The 20,068-nt window shown below is 59.2% G+C and overlaps 1 protein-coding gene and 1 pseudogene across 1 annotated transcript; one reads left to right on the forward strand and one right to left on the reverse strand.

Moving 5' to 3' along the window:
• Positions 1-20,068, forward strand: part of LOC135877976 (RING finger protein 112-like) — a 1,138,053-nt pseudogene that overhangs the window by 682,543 nt on the left and 435,442 nt on the right.
• LOC135878647 (NAD(P)(+)--arginine ADP-ribosyltransferase 2-like) lies at positions 1,593-6,489 on the reverse strand. The gene is made up of 5 exons (XM_065404368.1): positions 6,466-6,489; positions 5,715-5,833; positions 2,585-3,311; positions 2,365-2,400; positions 1,593-1,741 (listed from the first exon to the last, which is right to left on the reverse strand). The coding sequence occupies exons 2-5, from the start codon at positions 5,781-5,783 to the stop codon at positions 1,728-1,730; spliced, it is 846 nt and encodes a 281-aa protein (XP_065260440.1). The 5' UTR covers positions 5,784-5,833; positions 6,466-6,489; the 3' UTR covers positions 1,593-1,727.

A 20,068-nucleotide genomic window follows, 5' to 3' on the forward strand; every position in this document is an offset into this window, starting at 1 on the left:
GTGTAGCAAATTCCTTTGCTCCTTCTCTTTTCAGAGTCTGGGGCTGTTTGTTTCCGAGCTCGAGATTTAAACAACTTTGATCCCGGTACCGTCAGGGCCGTGCCATCTCGGAGCCTCCTGTCTTCCCTGGGAACCAGGTTATATGGGTACCAGTGGCTGGGCCTCACCTATATTCTGAGGCTGGATTGGAGCCAATGCCCCCTAGAGGGGCAAGGCCCCATGTCCCATTCCCCAGCCCCTGAGCCAGCCAGTCTCCTGCCCTGGGGCTGGATCGGGGCCGGCGCCCCCTAGAGGGGAAAGGCCCCATCTCCCATTCCCCACCCCTGGAGCCAGCCAGCCCATCACCTCTTCCTTGTCCTTGTTCATGCCCTTATACTCCTGAAGCCACACAGGGCCTGGGCTCACAGGGTAGCAGAAGGCCAAGCCCAGAGCTTCCGGAGTAAACGCGGCAGAGCTGGATAAAGGGAACAGAGCCCATTGCTAGCGGCTGCAGCGTATCCACCCTTTGCCATGAGGCCCAGTCACAAACCCGGCACCTCCCTTTCCAGCGCGGCTTTCCTAGCCCCCCTACCCCAGCTGGTACGCTCGCCGGCGTCCGCGCCACGGCCGCGAACCTCTAACGGGCTCATGTCAATAAAGGGTCAAATGTGGTGACCTCCAATTCTCCTCCCCCGGCAGCACGGCAGGGTCTCTAGAAAGCCAAACACATTGCAATGCGGGTGTGTTTATTGTAGGGGCAGACACAGAACGAGAATAAGCATCAGTTGGATGGTTGAAGAGCGGACAGAGAAGAACCAGGTGAGTGACTGAAGGCTTAGACAACTTGCCTCCTGGAGGTCAATCTATTTAGCTTAGCAAAGAGACGCTCCCGGGGTGACTTGGTCCCAGTCTAGAAGGACCTATGTGGGGAACAAATATTTGATAATGGGATCTCCAATCTAGCAGAGAAAGGTCTAATGTGAGCCACTGGCCGGATATTGAAGCTGGACAAATTCACACGGGAAAGACGGTGTAAATTTTTGACCGTGAGGGGAATTGACCATCGGTGCAATTAACCAAGGGTCGTGGTGGATCCTCCATCGCTGATGATTTTAACCTAGATTGGATGGTTTTCTAAAAGATCTGCCCTAGGCCTTTGTTTGGGGGAAGTTCTCTGGCTGGCCTCAGACCAGATGACCACAACGGTTCCTGCTGGTCTGGAAATCTGGGAATCTATGAACCTAGAGCTGCAGGGCTAAGGCCTTTCTGTTGATGAGCTTCGGGTTAGGGTTAGGGTTAAGGTTAGAGTCCCATCAATGGCCCTCATACAACTGGAGAACCTCAATGGGGCAAACCCACGAGCACCCTCGTCTGCACGGCTGGGGTTGCCAGTTTGGGTTGGACGTATTCCTGGAGGTTTGATCATCACTCTACTTTCCTGTCCTCCTGCAGTGCACCCTAGGAAAAATCCCACCATGCACAGGGCCATGCACCGGGGAGACTGGCTCCGGCTGTGGTCCAGCTGTCGGGAAAAGCGCAGACCTGCGAGGGAAGAAGCTTAAACAGGAGTCAACAGAGCGGTGGGGACGAGGTGTGTTTTGCTACAGCGATTCCCCGTTAGTGACAGCGGAAAAGCACATGGGGAATTTTTGCCCGCCTAGGTAGACAAGGCCACGCGCACGATGCTCCACGGAGCTCCTGGCTAAAGGCAGCCCTGGGTTGCTGCTGCCCCTCCTCGCTCTGGGGCCTCACAAGTGCAGCACTGCGGGGAGACACAGACACGCCCCATGTTAGCCAGCAGGACACCCCTCAGCCACAGCCAAGACCCCACTTAGCAGAGCCTGGTCAGTTCTATTCTTCCCCCGGCATGGGGGGTAATTGGGGCACACGGATGTGCCTAAACTCAACCAGGGGGTCAGTGGCTGAGCTGGGGAGAGAACCCAGGAATCCTGGCTCCCAGCCCCCCCTGCTCTAACCCCTAGACCCCACTCCCCTCCCAGAGCTGGGGAGAGAACCCAGGAGTCCCGGCTCCCAGCCCCCCCGGTCTAACTAGGGTGACCAGACGTCCCGATAAAATTCTTCCCCCGGCATGGGGGGTAATTTGGGCACACGGATGTGCCTAAACTCAACCAAGAAGTCAGTGGCTGAAGTGGGGAAATAACCCAGGAGTCCTGGCTCCCAGCCCCCCCTGCTCTAACCACTAGACCCCACTCCTCTCCCAGAGCTGGGGAGAGAACCCAGGAATCCTGGCTCCCAGCCCCCCCTGCTCTAACCACTAGACCCCACTCCCCTCCCAGAGCTGGGGACAGAACCCAGGAGTCCTGCAACTACTGGCTCTACTCTCCCACCCACAACCTGCCCAGCCGAGGGATGAGCCCCTCGTACCTTGGTGAGGAGGGCATCTCTTCACATTGGGGTCTCCTGGAAAATAGGAAAGAGGCAGTTCATTTTCCTTGTCGCCCCGAGACACCCCATCCCCTTCCCTGCGGCTGGACTGAAGCCGGCGCCCCCTAGTGGGGAAAGGCCCCGTGTCTCACTGAGCTGTAGCCTGTTCTTAACCCCCTGGTGGAACTCCATAGCTCACGTCCTGCCTCCCCATCCTCACCTTTCCTTGTGTAGGCGCAGTTGTGGTTGCTGCAGACGCCCACCGACTTGGCGTGGACAGTCTGGCTCGTCAATGTGCCCTTGCTCCAGGTGACCTGGAACATCTCGGAGGGCGGCACCAGCACCTCTTCTTCTTTAGGGAAGTGGGACAGGTCCCGAAGCGCATACCCCGTGCAGGAAACCAGGATGAGGAAGGTCTTTCCGCCGAAATTGGCCGCCGCCTTCGAGCTCTTTGAGGTGGAAGTGAACTGGCCAAAGCGGAACAAGTGGCTGCGGCTGATGGAGAACATTACGTCAGTTCCTCTGTAGACGGTGGCACAACTGGGTGTTATCCCCCATATGTCTTTGGGTGCCTGGGTCAGCAGGAAATGCAAAGCCTTGAAGGGGTAGCTGGCGTAAGCGTCGGGTCCCGTCCAGCCCGTCCTGGTGGCTGTGTTGAAGTCCTTGTACAGAGGCGGGTTGTTTAAGGTGTAGGCCACCACTGCGACGCTGCAGAAAGCTTTCATCGTGTTGGGGAAGATGTACGTATTCGTCTTCCTCATCCACTCCTTCTTGGCCTTGTTCCAAGCCAGGTAGAAATTCTTGTTCTTGGTCAGCTCCTTTTTTATCAGGGACGGGAGATGTTGCCTCATGGCGTACGTGCAGCCTTTGTACAGGTCATCCACCGAGGAGAAGGCCAAATCGAGCGTGGGGTTTCCTTCTCCCACGCCGGTCCCGGGGGGGCTGGCCTAGGAGAGGGTTTGGCTCATGGTCAGGCGTGACACAAGGCGCATGGGGACGTCATTTAATTCATTCCGGTCGCTCATGCTGGGAAGAAGGTGGGGCTGATTGCAACGGGAATGGCCAACTCTAGTGGTCGGAGCAGGGAAGGTATTGGAGGAGCCAGGACACCTGGGTTCTCTCCCAGGCTCTGGGAGGGGAGTGGGGTCTAGTGGTTAGAGCGGGAGGGGGGGGGCTAGGAGCTAGGATGCCTGGGTTCTATCCCCAGCTCTAGGAGGGGAGTGGGGTCTAGTGGGTTAGAGAAGGGGGCTGGGAGCCAGGACTCCTGGATTCTGTCCCTGGCTCTGGGAGGGGAGTGGGGTCTAGTGGTTAGAATGGGGGGGCTGGGAGCCAGGACTCCTGGGTTCTCTCCCCAGCTCTAGGAGGGGAGTGGGGTCTAGTGGTTAGAATGGGGGGGCTGGGAGCCAGGACTCCTGGGTTCTCTCCCCAGCTCTGGGAGGGGAGTGGGGTCTAGTGGTTAGAACGGGGGGGTTGGGAGCCAGGACTCCTGGGTTCTCTCCGCAGCTCTGGGAGGGGAGTGGGGTCTAGTGGTTAGAGCAGGGGGCTGGGAGCCAGGACTCCTGGGTTCTATCCCCAGCTCTGGGAGGGGAGTGGGGTCTAGTGGTTAGAACGGGGGGGCTGGGAGCCAGGACTCCTGGGTTCTCTCCCTGGCTCTGGGAGGGGAGTGGGATCTACCGGTTCGAGGGAGCTCAGCGCCTGGCTGGTCCTTGGGCACGAGCATAATCAACAGGGTGAATCTGGCCCCAGGCCCATCTCGCACGGGGTCCGTGGCTACGCTCCGGGCTCTGCAGGGAATACCGCCGCAGCATCGTAGTGGAAACGCGACTGACTCCCCCTCGCCGAGAGACAGGAGCGAGGGCCAGGGAAGAGTTCTTAGCTGCGTCTACGCTGGCGGGTGGGTTGGCTTAACGACAGGGCTCAGGGGGGTGAGTTTTTCACCCCCCCCGAGCGATGGCACAAGGGGGATCCACATGTTAAGTGTAGATCTGGTGTGTGTGTCTTTGCAGTGCCTGGCACAACGGGGGCCCCGAAGTCGGTCAGGGTCTGTGCAGTGCCTGACACATGCCCCGCTCCACCTGGCCCCAGGCCCCCCATCCAACTCCCCCACTCCTTGTCCCCTGACTGCCCCCTCCTGGGACCCCCCGCCCCTAACCGCCCCCCTGGGACCCCACCCCCTATCCAACCCCCCCTGCTCCCTGTCCCCTGACTGCCCCGCCCCCTATCCACACCCCTGCCCCCTGACACCCCCCCTGGGACTCCCACCCCCTATCCAACCGCCCTCTGCTCCTTGTCCCCTGACTGCCCCCTCCGGGGACCCCCCACCCCAACCACCCCCCTGGGACCCCACCCCCTATCCAACCCCCCCTGCTCCCTGTCCCCTGACTGCCCCGCCCCCTATCCACACCCCTGCCCCCTGACAGCCCCCCCCAGGACTCCCACCCCGTATCCAACCGCCCTCTGCTCCTCGTCCCCTGACCGCCCCCTCCTGGGATCCCACCCCCTTATTCAACCCCTCCTGCTCCCTGTCCCCTGACTGCCCCGACCCCTATCCACACCCCCTGACAGCCCCCCCTGGGACTCCCACTCCCAACCCTTCTTGTTCCCCATCCCGACTGCCCCCCAGGACCCCCCGCTCCCCGCCCCCATACCAGCAGCAGGAGCTCGCAGCCGCGACACCCGGCTAGAGCCAGCTGCGTTCCTCACGCTGCCCAGCGGGAGTGGCCGGGCAACGTGTCCCGCTCCGGCCGGGAGCTCAGGGGCCGGGTAGGACAGTCCCGCGGGCCGGATGTGGCCCACGGGCCGTAGTTTGCCCTCATCTCCTCTAGTGGTTACCTATTTTTTATAGATTGCTGGAAAATGAGGTGTAGGGTGTGTCACTGGAATAGAACGCAGGAGTCCTGGCTCCCAGCCCCCATGCTCTAACCACTAGACCCCACTCCCCTCCCAGAGCCAGGAGAGAACCCAGGAGTCCTGGCTCCCAGCCCTCCCTGCTCTAACCACTAGACCCCACTCCCCTCCCAGAGCCAGGAGAGAACCCAGGAGTCCTGGCTCCCAGCCCTCCCTGCTCTAACCACTAGCCCCCACTCCCCTCCCAGAGCCAGGAGAGAACCCAGGAGTCCTGGCTCCCAGCCCTCCCTGCTCTAACCACTAGACCCCACTCCCCTCCCAGAGCTGGGGAGAGAACCCAGGAGTCCTGGTTCCCAGATTCCCTCCCCACAAACCACTAGACACCATAGCCTGACATTTTCCATGCAGAAAACCTTCCCCTCTTCTTCAGGACATCTGTGTGGGATCGGTGAGATGCAGCCACCTCTGGGGCGGGGCAAGGATACTGTATTGAAGCCACTTACCTCTGAGGTTCCAGCAGGCAGCACCCAAGCCGCAGTGAAAAGCAGGAGGGCGATTTTCTCGGGGGACATCCTGGTATCTGATCTCCGAATAATTCACTGAGGGGCTTCAGCTGAAAAAACTAGAATGACCAGGAGTCAGAATAGCCAGAAATGTAGGAACATTCCCCTCTAGGGGGCGCTGGCTCCCATCCACCTCCTGGGGTCAAGATGGCTCAGGGGTGGGGTGGGGAACGGGATACGGGGCCTTTCTAAAGGGAGCCAGCTCCAATCCTGCCCCAGGGCGGGGACTGGCTGGCTTAGGGGGGTGGGGAATAGGATATGGGACCTTTCCCCTATAGGAGGTGTTGGCTCCCATCCTGCCCCAGGGCAGGGGACTGGCTGGCTCCGGGGAGGGGGATGGGATATGGGGCTCTATGGGAGGGTTACAGCTTGGCCAGCTCTCATGATTTTGTCATGAGTCTCATGCTAATTCTTGTTTTCCATAAAGCCCCAGCTCCTGGAGTCAGGTGGATACGTGACTCCGTCAGCCTTTGTCCATAAAGGAAAAGGCAGTTTCCAGCCCTGGTGGCTGTGGAGAAAGCTTCCAAATGGGACCCCAGTGCACCCTAGAGGCTCCGAAAGCAGAATGCAAATCAAAAGAACCCGAAAGTTTGTTGTTTTTACAGAATCTCACGGTTTGAAAGCCAATCTCATGAGTTCTGCTGAGCCGGACACGCAGTTTGGGATTGGCAATTCTGGGGTGATCTCTTACCTGACACTCTCTGTCTGCGTCCTCCTGATGTCATTGGGCTGCAGGGTTTTAATGGCAGCTCTTGGGCTGGGGGTGGGGGGGGAAGGTGTTATCAAGATCTCCGTTATTGGCAAGAAATGTGGCCGTTACTGAAACACCCAAATTTGGCAACTTTGGGTTTAACGGGCTGATTTTATCTGACACCCCTTTACATCATTTTCCCGCTTCGGCTCCTGGGCTAAGCTCATTGCTCAGATGTTCAAATATTGCAGTAGTTTGGGGTTGAAATATCTCCCCCTCCAAAGGGGTCCCAGGAGTCCTGGCTCGCAGCCCACCCTGCTCTAACCCACCAGCCCAGACTCCCCTCCCAGAGCTGGGGAGAGAACCCAGGAGTCCTGGCTCCCAGCCCCCCACGCTCTAACCCACTAGCCCCCACTCCCCTCCCAGAGCTGGGGAGAGAACCCAGGAGTCCTGGCTCCCAGCTCCCCCTGCTCTAACCCACTAGCCCCTACTCCCCTCCCAGAGCCAGGGAGAGAACCCAGGAGTCCTGGCTCCCAGCCCCCCCTGCTCTAACCCACTAGCCCCCACTTCCCTCCCAGAGCTGGGGAGAGAACCCCAGAGTCCTGGCTCCCAGCCCCCCACGCTCTAACCCACTAGCCCCCAGTCCCCTCCCAGAGCTGGGGAGAGAACCCAGGAGTCCTGGCTCCCAGCCCCCCCTGCTCTAACCCACTCCCCTCCCAGAGCAGGGGAGAGAACCCAGAAGTCCTGGCTCCCAGCCCCCCCCCTGCTGTATCCCACCAGCCCCCACTCCCCTCCCAGAGCTGGGGAGAGAACCCAGGAGTCCTGGCTCCCAGCCCCCCACGCTCTAACCCACTAGCCCCCACTCCCCTCCCAGAGCTGGAGAGAGAACCCAGGAGTCCTGGCTCCCAGCCCCCCCTGCTCTAACTACCAGCCCCCACTTCCCTCCCAGAGCTGGGGAGAGAACCCAGGAGTCCTGGCTCCCAGCCCCCCCTGCTCTAACCCACCAGCCCCCACTCCCCTCCCAGAGCTGGGGAGAGAACCCAGGAGTCCTGGCTCCCAGCCCCCCCTACTCTAACCCACCAGCCCCCACTCCCCTCTCAGAGCTGGGGAGAGAACCCCGGAGTCCTGGCTCCCAGCCCCCCATGCTCTAACTACCAGCCCCCACTCCCCTCCCAGAGCTGGGGAGAGAACCCAGGAGTCCTGGCTCCAAGCCCCCCCGCTCTAACCCACTAGACCCCACTCCCCTCCCAGAGCTGGAGAGAGAACCCAGGAGTCCTGGCTCCCAGCCCCCCCTGCTCTAACCCACTCCCCTCCCAGAGCTGGGGAGAGAACCCAGAAGTCCTGGCTCCCAGCCCCCCCCCCTGCTGTAACCCACCAGCCCCCACTCCCCTCCCAGAGCTGGGGAGAGAACCCAGGAGTCCTGGCTTCCAGCCCCCTACGCTCTAACCCACTAGCCCCCACTCCCCTCCCAGAGCTGGAGAGAGAACCCAGGAGTCCTGGCTCCCAGCCCCCCCTGCTCTAACTACCAGCCCCCACTTCCCTCCCAGAGCTGGGGAGAGAACCCAGGAGTCCTGGCTCCCAGCCCCCCCTGCTCTAACCCACCAGCCCCCACTCCCCTCCCAGAGCTGGGGAGAGAACCCAGGAGTCCTGGCTCCCAGCCCCCCCTGCTCTAACCCACCAGCCCCCACTCCCCTCCCAGAGCTGGGGAGAGAACCCAGGAGTCCTGGCTCCCAGCCCCCCTGCTCTAACCCAATAGCCCCCACTCCCCTCCCAGAGCTGGGGAGAGAACCCAGGAGTCCTGGCTCCCAGCCCCCACTTCTCTAACCCACCAGCCCCCACTCCCCTCCCAGAGCTGGGGAGAGAACCCAGGAGTCCTGGCTCCCAGCCCCCCCCCCTGCTCTAACCCACCAGCCCCCACTCCCCTCCCAGAGCTGGGGAGAGAACCCAGGAGTCCTGGCTCCCAGCCCCCCTGCTCTAACCCAATAGCCCCCACTCCCCTCCCAGAGCTGGGGAGAGAACCCAGGAGTCCTGGCTCCAAGCCCCCCCGCTCTAACCCACGAGCCCCCACTCCCCTCCCAGAGCTGGGGAGAGAACCCAGGAGTCCTGGCTCCCAGCCCCCCCTGCTCTAACCCACTAGCCCCCACTCCCCTCCCAGAGCTGGGGAGAGAACCCAGGAGTCCTGGCTCCAAGCCCCCCCGCTCTAACCCACCAGCCCCCACTCCCCTCCCAGAGCTGGGGAGAGAACCCAGGAGTCCTGGCTCCCAGCCCCCCCCCCTGCTCTAACCCACCAGCCCCCACTCCCCTCCCAGAGCTGGGGAGAGAACCCAGGAGTCCTGGCTCCCAGCCCCCCTGCTCTAACCCAATAGCCCCCACTCCCCTCCCAGAGCTGGGGAGAGAACCCAGGAGTCCTGGCTCCAAGCCCCCCCCCGCTCTAACCCACGAGCCCCCACTCCCCTCCCAGAGCTGGGGAGAGAACCCAGGAGTCCTGGCTCCCAGCCCCCCCTGCTCTAACCCACTAGCCCCCACTCCCCTCCCAGAGCTGGGGAGAGAACCCAGGAGTCCTGGCTCCAAGCCCCCCCGCTCTAACCCACTAGACCCCACTCCCCTCCCAGAGCTGGAGAGAGAACCCAGGAGTCCTGGCTCCCAGCCCCCCCTGCTCTAACCCACTCCCCTCCCAGAGCTGGGGAGAGAACCCAGAAGTCCTGGCTCCCAGCCCCCCCCCTGCTGTAACCCACCAGCCCCCACTCCCCTCCCAGAGCTGGGGAGAGAACCCAGGAGTCCTGGCTTCCAGCCCCCTACGCTCTAACCCACTAGCCCCCACTCCCCTCCCAGAGCTGGAGAGAGAACCCAGGAGTCCTGGCTCCCAGCCCCCCCTGCTCTAACTACCAGCCCCCACTTCCCTCCCAGAGCTGGGGAGAGAACCCAGGAGTCCTGGCTCCCAGCCCCCCCTGCTCTAACCCACCAGCCCCCACTCCCCTCCCAGAGCTGGGGAGAGAACCCAGGAGTCCTGGCTCCCAGCCCCCCCTGCTCTAACCCACCAGCCCCCACTCCCCTCCCAGAGCTGGGGAGAGAACCCAGGAGTCCTGGCTCCCAGCCCCCCTGCTCTAACCCAATAGCCCCCACTCCCCTCCCAGAGCTGGGGAGAGAACCCAGGAGTCCTGGCTCCCAGCCCCCACTTCTCTAACCCACCAGCCCCCACTCCCCTCCCAGAGCTGGGGAGAGAACCCAGGAGTCCTGGCTCCCAGCCCCCCCCCCTGCTCTAACCCACCAGCCCCCACTCCCCTCCCAGAGCTGGGGAGAGAACCCAGGAGTCCTGGCTCCCAGCCCCCCTGCTCTAACCCAATAGCCCCCACTCCCCTCCCAGAGCTGGGGAGAGAACCCAGGAGTCCTGGCTCCAAGCCCCCCCGCTCTAACCCACGAGCCCCCACTCCCCTCCCAGAGCTGGGGAGAGAACCCAGGAGTCCTGGCTCCCAGCCCCCCCTGCTCTAACCCACTAGCCCCCACTCCCCTCCCAGAGCTGGGGAGAGAACCCAGGAGTCCTGGCTCCAAGCCCCCCCGCTCTAACCCACCAGCCCCCACTCCCCTCCCAGAGCTGGGGAGAGAACCCAGGAGTCCTGGCTCCCAGCCCCCCCCCCTGCTCTAACCCACCAGCCCCCACTCCCCTCCCAGAGCTGGGGAGAGAACCCAGGAGTCCTGGCTCCCAGCCCCCCTGCTCTAACCCAATAGCCCCCACTCCCCTCCCAGAGCTGGGGAGAGAACCCAGGAGTCCTGGCTCCAAGCCCCCCCCCGCTCTAACCCACGAGCCCCCACTCCCCTCCCAGAGCTGGGGAGAGAACCCAGGAGTCCTGGCTCCCAGCCCCCCCTGCTCTAACCCACTAGCCCCCACTCCCCTCCCAGAGCTGGGGAGAGAACCCAGGAGTCCTGGCTCCAAGCCCCCCCGCTCTAACCCACCAGCCCCCACTCCTCTCCCAGAGCCGGGGATAGGAAACAGGTGGAGTCCTGCAACTGCTAATGGTCTCCAGCCTCAAGCGCGTCTCTGTTTCCTCCTGCGTGCCACACACTGTTCCTGACAATGCAGCCCCACGTCTCCGAGTCAGGGAGCCAAATCGAAAGCCAGGACCGCTTCCAGCCGCCCATCCCCCAGCTCAGCGCAAGGGCTGTGCAGCACTCCGCAAGTCGATATGGGGCGAGCCTGAGCGCCAGCTCCCTCCATCCACCCTTCAGTCTCCCCAGCCCGCACGGCACTGCCCGCGCTCAGAGCAGAACTGAAAAGCTCCTTCCCACCGCCTGGGTGTCCCGTGAACAGCTCCATCACCCAGAGGAGCTGCCAGAGAAGCTGGTCCCCAGCTGGGCTTGGAAGCAAACGTCCCTTTTCTTCCTGGGCTGCGTTTCGGAAGGTCTCCGCATCACGGACCTTTGTTGACCACCCCAATATTGGGGGACCTACCATGGTGGCCAGCCAGGCCTCAGAGCGTCACGGGGATATCCCTCTTCTCTTGACAACCCCTGGGGCCCGGTGGGTGGGTGGGCAGGGGCAGAGCCTGGGTCCCATCATTGGTCCCAGTAGAACAGGAGGACAGAAGATGTTCAGATCCATCAGAAACCTCCTGGGCAGTGCCACATTTCATGATCCAGGCCATCAGCCCCCGCTCCACAGCAGAGCAGGGCCTCTCAGAGCAGACCCGGCGGTTGGCTGACCAGTGACAACTGATGGGTAGTGCCACTCGCTTTTCCATGCTGAGGGCGTCTGCCATGGAGGTGTTCGGCCGCTGCCGATCCCGGCTGGGCTCTGAACCGATCTAAGAGGAATCGTGGGAATGATTCGCTGTGACCCCAACCCCCCTACAATTCCACTCCCGCAATGCGCAGCCCGAGAGAGCCCAGCATACGGACGGCTCCACAACACCCACCACAAGTGGCAAGGGTGGCCTAAGAGAAGACGCACTTCTCACCATTTCCAACATCAGGTGGGTTCTAAGATAGACGCCCATCTCTAACCCCTCACCGGGCAAATCGCTCTACCGACATTAATCACAGGACTCCAGGCACCTCCGGCTGGAAGGGACCTCGGGAGGTCATCTAGTCCAACCCCCTGCTCAAAGCAGGACCAATCCCCAACTAAATCATCCCAGCCAGGGCTTTCTCAAGCCGGGCCTTCAAAACCTCTAAGGAAGGAGATTCCACCACCTCCCTAGGTAACCCATTCCAGTGCTTCACCACCCTCCTAGTGAAATAGTTTTTCCTAATATCCAACCTAAACCTGCCCCACTGCAACTTGAGACCTCTGATCATTTTTGTTGCTCTTCTCCAGACTCTCTCCAATTTGTCCTGATCGTTCTGAAAGTGCGGTGCCCAGGCTTGGACACAGGATGTCAGCTGAGGCCTCACCAGTGCCAAGAAGCGTTGTCTCCAGCATGTGCCAAGAACTCATTGGCTATTTTGCGTTACTTTTCCAGTGGCTGGCTGGCTGGGTGGCTCAAGGGTCCCATTACTACAAAGTATTGTGTTTGGGATCTTTCGTGAGTTGTTCTAGAAATGCCTCTTCCACCCCCTGATTTGGTGGTCTACAGTAGACCCCTACCATGTCCTTGTCCCCTATTTCCACCCTCTCCTGATTTTATCTTCACCCAGAGGCTTTCAACAGGGATTGGTCTGGACCTCAGAACAAGTATATACATTTCGGATCTATAAGGCAACACCCCCTCCCTTTTTTTCTTGCTTGTTCTTCCTCAACAAGCTGTCCCCTCTAGACCAATATTCCTGGCATGAGATTCATCCCACCAGCTCTCTGGGATGCCAATGAAGGCATGATTGACCTTCTGTACCAAGACTTCCAGTTCTTCCCGTTTCTTCCCCGTACTCCTAGCATGTGTGTAGAGATGTCTAAGATGTTGTTGCTCCTAAGACTCTATTGTAATTTTCCATGCCCCCACCCCCAATAATTAACCATCTGTTAAGGTCACCTTTTTTTATACCTGTCTGTGGGCTTTTGTCAGCTGCCATCTTTGAAGCTAATTCAAAGCCCACCTGATAATGTTGGGGAATCAGTGCGTGAACATGCTCTTCCCCTTCTTGGCCAGGTGGACCCCATCTCTATGCCCCCTCAGAAGGAGTCTCCAACCACCAGCACCCAATGTCTTCTCTTGGATGTGGTGGCCAAGAACCTCCCAGCCTGGGGGAGCAGGTTCCTTCTTCTCAGCCACTAGGATCTGCTTCTCTCCTCCGGTCACCACTCCAGCATGCTGGGGGACCTGGCTGGAGGGTGGAGCTCTGTGGCCAGCAGGCAGCATCCTCCCCAGAGAGGAGCCGGTTCTCCTTCCTCTTTGGTGCTGCTGTAGTTTTCTCTAGTCAGCCAGCATTCCCCATCCCAGATGTCTCCACAGGCATCCTGTCCACATTGTCCTCATGTCCTGGATGCTAAGCAATCAAGCCATCTCCTTCTGCCGTTCTTACCTGCTTCCTGTCACCAAAAAAACCCTCTCACGTTGGTTGGTTCCCCCTGCCTAGGTCTATATGGCAGGGGAGTTCTGGCTGCATTCCCAGCAAGTCAAGACCAGGACCCTGTTTCCTGTCTGGTCAGGTGCCTTGTCTCCCTCTGTGGGTTCTTCCTTCTAGAGTGCCTGTAAAATCAGTGAAAACCCCTCTAGCTCTCCTGCTGAACTCCAGTCGTCTCGTAGCTGCCTCAGTCTTTCCAGCCATTGACCTCCTGTGTGCTTTTTAAGAGAACGAATCCTTTCCAACCCCCCCCCCCCCACACCAAATTAAAGTTTTTTGCCTTGGAGTTTTTTAAAAAAGAAATTCTCTGCCTAAAAGGATCTTTCTTCTAATGGCAAAACCGCCTGCTAAATGTCCATCTCAAATGGACTTTGAGTGTAAGGATACGTAACGACACCCTTCACGTCACAATGTTTTTGTCTTGGAATTTCCTTTTATTTGCAGAAAGGCAGGGTCTTCTATCATGCTACCTCTTCCTATCTATCAATAGTGTCTTCAAGGGTAAACATGGGTAAAGGGTGTTCTCCTTTGGGGTATATGGCATTTACCCACATCTCAACTGGGGAATATCAAATCTACTGTACCCACTTCTTTTCTTTAACCCCCTACACCATGTCTGTATATAAAGAATGGCTGTATTCTTCAGTGGAAACCAAATGAGATGAAATAAAATCAGACATCAAGGATCCAAAGTCTATGGTTAACAATTTACTGCCTTTATTCACCATCACAAAGTTTTTTGGCTGAGAATTTCCTTAGTTTTTATTTTTAAAATGTACAGTGTAAATCCCTCTGTCCAGGCGTAAATGGATTTTGATTCTGCAGAGCAAATGAAGCTAAGGGAAAAGCAAAGCAGACACCAGTTCTCGGCCGTTGGTTGTTAAACGTTTAACCGGACGTTTTATTTGCTTCAGTGGCATAAAGCGTTTAAAACATTCACTCTTGGGAATAAGTAGTGCAGCTGTGATTGAGGCTGGTCAGTGGGGACAGCTTGGGACTGGCATGAATGGTGGTTGCAGAGGTATTGTAATGCTCGAGGGAAATTTGAAAGCCTGCTACATGTGACTCAGTTTCCCTATCCACATTCTATTGCTACTCGCTGGGTGAGAAGGGTTTAAGTTGTTCCGGGGCATGAGGGCAGGATGGCCAACCCGGGTAGACCCCGGCGATGGATCCCAAAGCCCTGAGATGCAACATCTGTAAGACAGGGAATAAATTGGCCAGCTGCCCAGTGAAGGTCTAACCCGGGGGGGGGGTGTATGAATGCCGCCCACCCCCCCAGTTAGGGTGCCTGGATCAAAGACACACTTGATATGGGGAGGGGCACAAAGAGGTCAGGTTGCATGATGGGAAATAATCTGGACACCAGCACCTGACCCATGGGCCCAGCCCAGCAAGCTGCTGCCTCTGGCTTGGCAGGGAGTAGTGCCCCCCCCCCCCACTAGGGCAGACTTGAGTGGAGCTAGGGAAGAGGTGTCTTCCAAAAATGGGGAAACGGAGGCACAACTACTTGAGCTGGAGGCCCCAAAGCTGGGACTCCTGGCTTCAAATGCCCCCCCAGAGTGAGTGCCATGCTCGGCGTGGGGGGGGGGGGGGGTCTTAATTCTGAGCCACACATGGGTTGTGAACCAGTTTTTTCCAACACACACACACACACACTGCCCCGATTCCCTCCAGCAGGGGGCAGCACTGCACACATGTAGACCTCCCTCCCCGCACACACACACAACATATATAGCTCGTTCTATTCCATTTCTGCCTTGGAAACATTCACGACTGAAAAGCGTCTGTATCCCCTGCCCGCAGTAAACCAGGCGTGTGTTATTGTTCCACATGGGCTGAGGGTGTGATTATCAACACCCTTGTGTCTCCAGTCCCCCCCTTTTCTCTCCTCCCCGCACGGCTCTATTATCATTTGCCATCTATCCGTATACTACACGCAGGGCGTCACCGTTCCATGGTGTATTAGAATGCATTAAACCCATCCATTAGTATTAAATAATTATATGAATTAGTAAATAATAGTTATTAAAAAACAACAAAAGAAGATGAAAGGAATTGTCCTTATCCCCCACCCCCAGCTCTGCCGGTGCCCCTCACTCCCGACCCGCAGCCCCTGCTAGCCCAGCCCTGGGATAACCCTGCAGCATGGCGTCCCCTACTGGGCTTTCCACCCCTTTCCCTGCAGCCGGCAGCAGCCAGAAGGGGCAGGGTGCCTGGGTTCGCACTGCAGGGGGCTCTGGAGTCTCCGATCCCCATGACACCGCTGGGCGCACCTGGGACGTGCTCCCGTACCCAGTGGCTGTAGGCGCTGACTCGGCTGTAGACCCCTGGGCAGTTGGGGGGCCATGCACATGTCCCCCCCCCTGCTCTCTACCCCTGCCAGGAGCCAGGCTCCCCACCATGGGCAGACCAGGCCCCCCCCCGGAGTCACCCTGAAACAGAAAGGGGGGAATTAGTCACCCAGCCAGGGATGTCACCCCTTTTCCTTCCCCCACCCAACTGGGCCCCCCTCTTCCCCAACCATCTAGAAACCCCTTACCCCCAACCGGTCAGGGGGTTGTCAGCCTTCCCCCCACCCAGCTGGGGTCCCCTCTGCCCCTCCCCCACCCAGCCAGGGGGCCTCCAATCACACTGATGCCACCCCCACCGGGGCATCCCTCCCCTCCCCCCCAACCCTCTGGGGTGCCCCATCCTCCGCCCAGCCACGGGTCTTCCATCACATCCCCCGCAGCCGGCAAGGGCTACTGGGCAACTTCTGGGCAAATGCATCGTGGCTACAGCGCCCAGGAAGAGCTGATGGCAGTCACAGCTACTGCCCCAGTGCATTGTGGGAAGGCTGAGGCACTGCAATAATGTCCCTGGAGCTGTGCAATGCATTGTGGGAAGGCTGAGGTTGCCATGCAGCAAGGGTTGTGGGGTAATTTCCCCCCAGAGACGGTGCAACGAATTGAACGTGTGATGCCCGTCAGCACTCCGTTCCCTGGCCTTCAGCCCTGGAACTAAAGGGTTAACTCCTGGGGCGGTGGGAGGGGGTGTGGGGGGTGGGGGTGGGAATTGAGCTGGGAGCAGGAGGAGGCTGCAGTTACAGAGAGCAGCTACTAGAGGGAGGGGGCAGGAGCAGGAGGCTGCAGTTACAGGGACCAGCCACTGGGGGGTGAGAGGGGGCAGGAGCAGGAGGCTGCAGTTACAGGGACCAGCCACTGGGGGGTGAGAGGGGGCAGGAGCAGGAGGCTGCAGTTACAGGGACCAGCCACTGGGGGGTGAGAGGGGGCAGGAGCAGGAGGCTGCAGTTACAGGGAGCAGCCACTGGGGGGGGGGGGGCGTTACTTGGCAGGCATCTCTCTGCCCCTCGGGGTACCCAGCGCAGAGCATGTCGTCCTGGATCTGCCGGGTCCCGGCGGGTCTGGAGGAGCCCAGGAAGCTGAGGGCCTCGCAGGTCAGGGTGTCCACCAGCGGGACGGACACCTCCTGCGGGGGCTCTGGGGTGGGGAAGGGAACTGGAAGAGGAGGAGGGGAGTCAGGACACCTGGGTTCTATTCCTGGCTCTAACCACTAGACCCCCACGCCCTTCACAGAGTCAGGGATAGAACCCAGGAGTCCTGGCTCCCAGCCTCCCACCCCATCTCTAACCCTAAGACTCCACTGGCTTCCCAGAGAACCCAGGCGTCCGGACTCACCTCCTTGGCAGATGTCCCCCCAGCTGGTGACACAGCACCCGGGGTCCAGGGGGAATCGGACCCCGGCGTCTGGGAGGCAGACTGGGGGTGAGGTTGGCAGGGGTCTTTCCCCGCTGGCTCGGAAGACGGTGTAGCAGGGGTGGGGGATGAGATGGCTCATGGGGACGGAGACGGCGCCAGGGCCGGGGGCCGACAGCACGCGGGCCCCCAGGAGGACCGTGTACAGGGCAGGGTCATAGAGGCTGCAGGGGGCGAGACTGGGATGAGGAATAGAACCCAGGCATCCGGGAGCGGGACCCGCAGAGCTCCCAGAGCCCAGGGCAATGAACGGGACCCAGAGATCCAGGATGTCATCACTCCAAGGCCCCCCGCCCCGGGTGTGATTGGATGAGACCCTGGAGTCTGGGTCAGCAGTGCCCCCAGCTCTATGAGGAGAGATTGGATGGGACCCAGGCATCCGGGACGCCCTGCTCCCCTGGCTGTATTTTAAAGAATCCTTATTGAGGTTGTAGGAACAAACCATCCCGCTGTGTAGAAAGAATAGTAAATATGGCAGGCGACCAGCTTGGCTAAACAGTGAAATCCTTGCTGATCTTAAACGCAAAAAAGCAGCTTACAAGAAGTGGAAGATTGGACAAATGACAGGGAGGAGTATAAAAATATTGCTCAGGCATGCAGGAGTGAACTCAGGAAGGCCAAATCACACTTGGAGTTGCAGCTAGCAAGAGATGTTAAGAGTAACAAGGGTTTCTACAGGTATGTTAGCAACAAGGTGGTCAAGGAAAGTGTGGGCCCCTTACTGAATGGGGGAGGCAACCTAGTGACCGAGGATGTGGAAAAAGCTAATGTACTCAATGCTTTTTTCGCCTCTGTCTTCACAAACAAGGTCAGTTCCCAGACTGCTGCCCTGGGCAGCACAGCATGGGGAGGAGGTGACCAGCCCTCTGTGGAGAAAGAAGTGGTTCAGGACTATTTAGAAAAACTGGACGAGCACAAGTCCATGGGGCCGGATGTGCTGCATCCGAGGGTCCTAAAGGAGTTGGCGGATGTGATTGCAGAGCCACTGGCCATTATCTTTGAAAACTCATGGCGATCGGGGGAGGTCCCGGATGACTGGAAAAAGGCTAATGTAGTGCCCATCTTTAAAAAAGGGAAGAAGAAGGATCCGGGGAACTACAGGCCAGTCAGCCTCACCTCAGTCCCTGAAAAAATCATGGAGCAGGTCCTCAAGGAATCAATTCTGAAGCACTTAGAGGAGAGGAAAGTGATCAGGAACAGTCAGCATGGATTCACCAAGGGGAAGTCGTGCCTGACTAACCTAATTGCCTTCTATGAGGAGATAACTGGCTCTGTGGATGAGGGGAAAGCAGTGGACGTGTTATTCCTTGACTTCAGCAAAGCTTTTGATACGGTCTCCCACAGTATTCTTGCCGGCAAGTTAAAGAAGTATGGGCTGGATGAATGGACTATAAGGTGGATAGAAAGCTGGCTAGATCGTCGGGCTCAACGGGTAGTGATCAATGGCTCCATGTCTAGTTGGCAGCCGGTATCAAGTGGAGTGCCCCAAGGGTCGGTCCTGGGGCCGGTTTTGTTCAATATCTTCATTAATGATCTGGAGGATGACATGGACTGCACTCTCAGCAAGTTTGCAGATGACACTAAACTAGGAGGCGTGGTAGATCCGCTGGAGGGTAGGGATAGGATACAGAGGGACCTAGACAAATTAGAGGATTGGGCCAAAAGAAATCTGATGAGGTTCAACAAGGACAAGTGCAGAGTCCTGCACTTAGGACGGAAGAATCCCATTCACTGCTACAGACTAAGGACCGAATGGCTAGGTAGCAGTTCTGCAGGAACGGACCTAGGGGTTACAGTGGACGAGAAGCTGGATATGAGTCGACAGTGTGCCCTCGTTGCCAAGAAGGCTAACGGCATTTGGGGCTGTATTAGTAGGGGCATTGCCAGCAGATCGAGGGACGTGATCATTCCCCTCTATTCGACATTGGTGGGGCCTCATCTGGGGTACTGTGTCCAGTTTTGGGCCGCACACTACAAGAAGTATGTGGAAAAATTGGAAAGAGTCCAGCGGAGGGCAACAAAAATGATTAGGGGGCTGGAACACGTGACTTACGAGTTGAGGCTGAGGGAACTGGGATTGTTTAGTCTGCAGAAGAGAAGAGTGAGAGGGGATTTGATAGCAGCCTTCAACTACCTGAAAGGGGGGTTCCAAAGAGGATGGAGCTCGGCTGTTCTCAGTGGTAGCAGATGACAGAACAAGGAGCAATGGTCTCAAGTTGCAGTGGGGGAGGTTTAGGTTGGATATTAGATATAAACTTTTTCACTAGGAGGGTGGTGAAGCACTGGAACGGGTTACCTAGGGAGGTGGTGGAATCTCCTTCCTTAGAGGTTTTTAAGGTCAGGCTTGACAAAGCCCTGGCTGGGATGATTTAGTTGGGGTTGGTCCTGCTTTGAGCAGGGGGTTGGACTAGATGACCTCCTGAGGTCCCTTTCAACCCTGATATTCTATGATTCTATGAGACCCAGGCATCCGGGATGCCCCCCTCCCCCCATCACCTCTGAAAGCAGTGCCTGGCTGAGAGCACCCATTGGCGGGCGACGAGTGACACCCCCCCCCCCCCGCACACATGGGAGTCCAGGAGGTGCAGGCTGACCTGCCACTGCCACGCTCCCTCCATGGCCGCCACGCCCCCCACGATCCGGCCTGAGGGGGAGGGGCAGGCACAGGCTGTGGGGAGACCAGAGACCGGGATGAGGGGCAGCCAGCCGGGGAGGTGAGAAAAGCCATGTGTGTGTGTGGGGGGGGGAGGGGGGGGGAAATCGGGGGAGGGGTCAGATACTTACCTGGGACAGGCAACGGGAGCAGGGAACAGGATTAGCAGGGAGGCGGGATGCCGGGCTAGATGGGCCCATTGCTCCTGTCCAGCACCCAGCTCTGCCGGTGCCCCTCACTCCCGACCCGCAGCCCCCTGCCAGCCCAGCCCTGGGCTCCCCCCAGCTCTGCCGGTGCCCCTCACTGCCGACCCGCAGCCCCCTGGGGCACATAGGGACACAGGCTGGGCTCCCAGCTGAGGCTCGGCGGAGCTGTTGGCTGAGGCTCTGGGTCTCCAGGACCCGTGTGCAGTGAGCTCATCTCTCAAACGGTCGTTTTGGCTGCCGGGCCTGGACGGGAGCCAAGTATAACCTCAGCAAGCCAGGGAACTGCAGCTGTCTAGACACGTCTGGTGGGTCAGAGCGGGGCGAGGGGAGGGGAAGTGGGCTGGGAGCCAGGACTCCTGGGTTCTCTCCCTGGCTCTGGGAGGGGAGTGGGGGCTGGTGGGTTAGAGCAGGGGGAGCTGGGAGCCAGGACTCCTGGGTTCTCTCCCCAGCTCTGGGAGGGGAGTGGGGGCTGGTAGTTAGAGCATGGGGGG

This window comes from Emys orbicularis, chromosome 4 (genome assembly GCF_028017835.1).
Source record: "Emys orbicularis isolate rEmyOrb1 chromosome 4, rEmyOrb1.hap1, whole genome shotgun sequence".
NCBI lineage: Eukaryota > Metazoa > Chordata > Testudines > Emydidae > Emys > Emys orbicularis.